Here is a 2737-nt window from a genome sequence, read left to right on the forward strand (position 1 = left end):
GATTTTATATCAAACTAATATAATTTATCAATTAACAAGAACACAAACACAAAAATTAGTCAATGTTTCAATAAACAGGAGGGCAAGAAACTTTAAATTGTCCTTTTAACAAGAGAGATGCAGAAGTTCAAGCTACAGCCACAGTGTGGCTCAGCTTGAAGCTTCTTCTGAACTGCACTCCTGCAGAAGTCAAGAATTACATAACTTTCAGACATCATGAGATACTGATCTGAATTGTCATGTTCTGATATTTACATATTTCATTCTAGCTTTTGTATACACAAGGATTTGTAAAGGGAAAATATACAGAAAAGGAAGGATGAATAGGAAGAAGTGACTGCTGAGTAAATGGCACAAAATCACTAAATCTTGCACAAAGCATTCTTCATCTTCCGGTCATCCTTCACTCTTCTCTTCTTCTTTTTCATCGCAGATGAACACTGAATTAGGCACTAGAACAAAAAGGCAGTGGGACTAAATGCCGGCACAACTGAAGAAACATCTGAATACCTGAAAATAGAAAAAAGTGCCATGAGGATGCATCAAAAGGAGATTAAGAAAAAAGCTTACTTCCACTCCAAATATTTCCTCTGTACAGTATCAACAAGCACTAGTTGGAAATTAAATGAAATTTCTCATGTTCTTTACTATTTACTTCAAAAGCCTGTTACGGGCTTCTGCGTGCTCATCAGAGCACAAAAATGAACTAAGTTCAAGATGCTAATCCCCGGTCCAAAACCGGTTAACTTTGGTCCTTTTGGCAAAAGATGCTAGCGGGTGGGCGCACAGGCACTTGCATATTAAAACTTTGAAGCCAAAATCATAGAATTTTCAATCATATTTAACTTCAGAATTATAATTTGACCACTGACTAAAAGTATAATCTTCGAATGAGATGATGCTTTTTAGGTGATGTGATCCATCTTGTTCCTCCCAAAAATTTCACTTCCTCAAAAGCTAAACGAATTAGTCTATGACCTTTACTCTTTTCTCATGATTCCCAAATTGCAATCCCAAAGTTCCTAGGATCCCTCCATTAGCATAAAGGCTTTATTCTCTCCCATTCTATTTCAAGTTTCAAGCATAAAGGTGTGTATTTCAAGGTTTAGAGAGGTATGTCTTTTAAGATTCTGGAAGTGTGGCTGGTGAACCACTAAATCTCTAACAAGAAAGATGGAAGGAGAATAGGGAACTATCGGATGATTATGGCAGGAGAAAATGATAAGAATAAGAAAGAAAGCATAGAATTAGACAAACATCTTCTAGTCCTACAAAACTGTAACTTTGGATGTAATCTCTGTAGCTTTACCATACAGAGTTGACTTAGATTTATATGGCTTAAGAGATTGGAGATTAATATGCATACATGATGAGTTCAAGAACTAAAATGACAATTCTGAAGAAATTTTTGGAAAACTAGAAAACAATAAGAACTCCTCAATCTATTCACAAATAACATCCAGAAACAAGTCTGTGATTTACTAATCAACTCAATGCAGAGAGGAACAAATACTGTGCCAGATTACGAATTAAATGTATTTGAGCTTACACAGTAGTCATAGAAATTAATCCAAATTTCTCAATAACAATACCTTGTACAGAGGAATGCCACTGCAATTGTCATAACCCATAGTTTTTAGATGAATATGTTGTATTGGAGCATAGTAACTAATAACAGCCAATCTGACCGCGGGACTATACAGTGATATCAAAGAGAGAATCCTACAGAGGCAGACAGGACCAACAACAGTTGTCATTTCTACAAACACGTCAAAGCGAGAATCCTACAGAAGCAGACAAGGTCAACAACAGTTGCCATTTCAACTGTTTGCTTGGAGGTTCCTCGAATCAATCAAACAAACCAAAGCTGTGATGATCATTCGTGCGATTTCTGATCGATGTAAGCCTAGAAATTAATACAAGAAGACTTCGAGGGTGGGAGGGGTTACCGGTCGTGGTCACTGTGATCGCGAGGAAGGACCCGACGAGAGACGACGGCCTTGTGCTTCTCTGCCCCGTCAGCGGTCATCTTTCCATCTCGGGCACCCGCCGCCGCCCTCGTCGGCGCGCCGTTCTCGGAGATCGCCGCGAGCGACGGCCTCCAGGGCTTCGAGGCGTCGTTCCCACGGCTGCGGCGACGGCGGCCACGGTCACGGGGATCAGTCCCCGTCCGGGCCGCCTGCGGCTTCTCCTCGGGCCGCGGCGCCCCGCAACCGCACTGGAGGAAGCTGGCGAGCCTCATCTGCTGTCGTCGCAACCACAGCGGAGCTGCCCGTCTTCCTCTTCTTCTGCTCCCCTCTCGTGGCGTTTATATAGGTCCTGCCGGACCGCTAAAAGGACCAAAATACCCTCTTCATTCCATCACATAGTCCTCTTCGCAGAAATTAGAATAGGCAGGATTCTGGTGACGATGCTCGAAGGCTATTGATGGGACAGCGATGGACTCCCACTGCCCTCTCAGATCCTGTGGTGAATCAAGAGAAAGGAATTCTAAGGTCAAGTGAACAGCCTACTACTAGTCTCTCACTAACCTTAGTAAAGATCGGATCTTTGTTGGCCCAGGGAACAGCAGAAGCCTCCTACCAAGGGCTGCGTTGCAATCAGAGGCATCGAATGGAGCACTGAGTTGTGGCTGTTGCTGGATCGGAGGACTGGAGAAGACTCCAGATTACAGCACAACAAGATCCCTCAAGAAAGATGACCGGTGAATCGCTGTGTGTGGCTCTTGTCAGCCAGA

General features: G+C 42.8%; 1 protein-coding gene across 1 annotated transcript; it reads right to left on the reverse strand.

Annotated features, from left to right (window-relative positions):
• Positions 1-222: 222 nt before the first annotated feature.
• On the reverse strand, positions 223-2297 carry LOC135676499 (uncharacterized). Its single transcript, XM_065187754.1, has 2 exons — positions 1950-2297; positions 223-510 (listed from the first exon to the last, which is right to left on the reverse strand). The coding sequence occupies exons 1-2, from the start codon at positions 2240-2242 to the stop codon at positions 453-455; spliced, it is 351 nt and encodes a 116-aa protein (XP_065043826.1). The 5' UTR covers positions 2243-2297; the 3' UTR covers positions 223-452.
• Between the last annotated feature and the right edge of the window lie 440 nt (positions 2298-2737).

This window comes from Musa acuminata, chromosome BXJ1-6 (genome assembly GCF_036884655.1).
Source record: "Musa acuminata AAA Group cultivar baxijiao chromosome BXJ1-6, Cavendish_Baxijiao_AAA, whole genome shotgun sequence".
Taxonomy (NCBI): Eukaryota; Viridiplantae; Streptophyta; class Magnoliopsida; order Zingiberales; family Musaceae; genus Musa; species Musa acuminata.

Coding starts and splice junctions, on each gene's coding strand:
- LOC135676499 (XM_065187754.1), bottom strand. CDS start 2,242: ATGAGGCTCGCCAGCTTCCTCCAGTGCGGTTGCGGGGCGCCGCGGCCC. Junction 511..1,949: donor GATCACAGTGACCACGACCG/GTAACCCCTCCC, acceptor TTCTATTTTCAG/GTATTCAGATGTTTCTTCAG.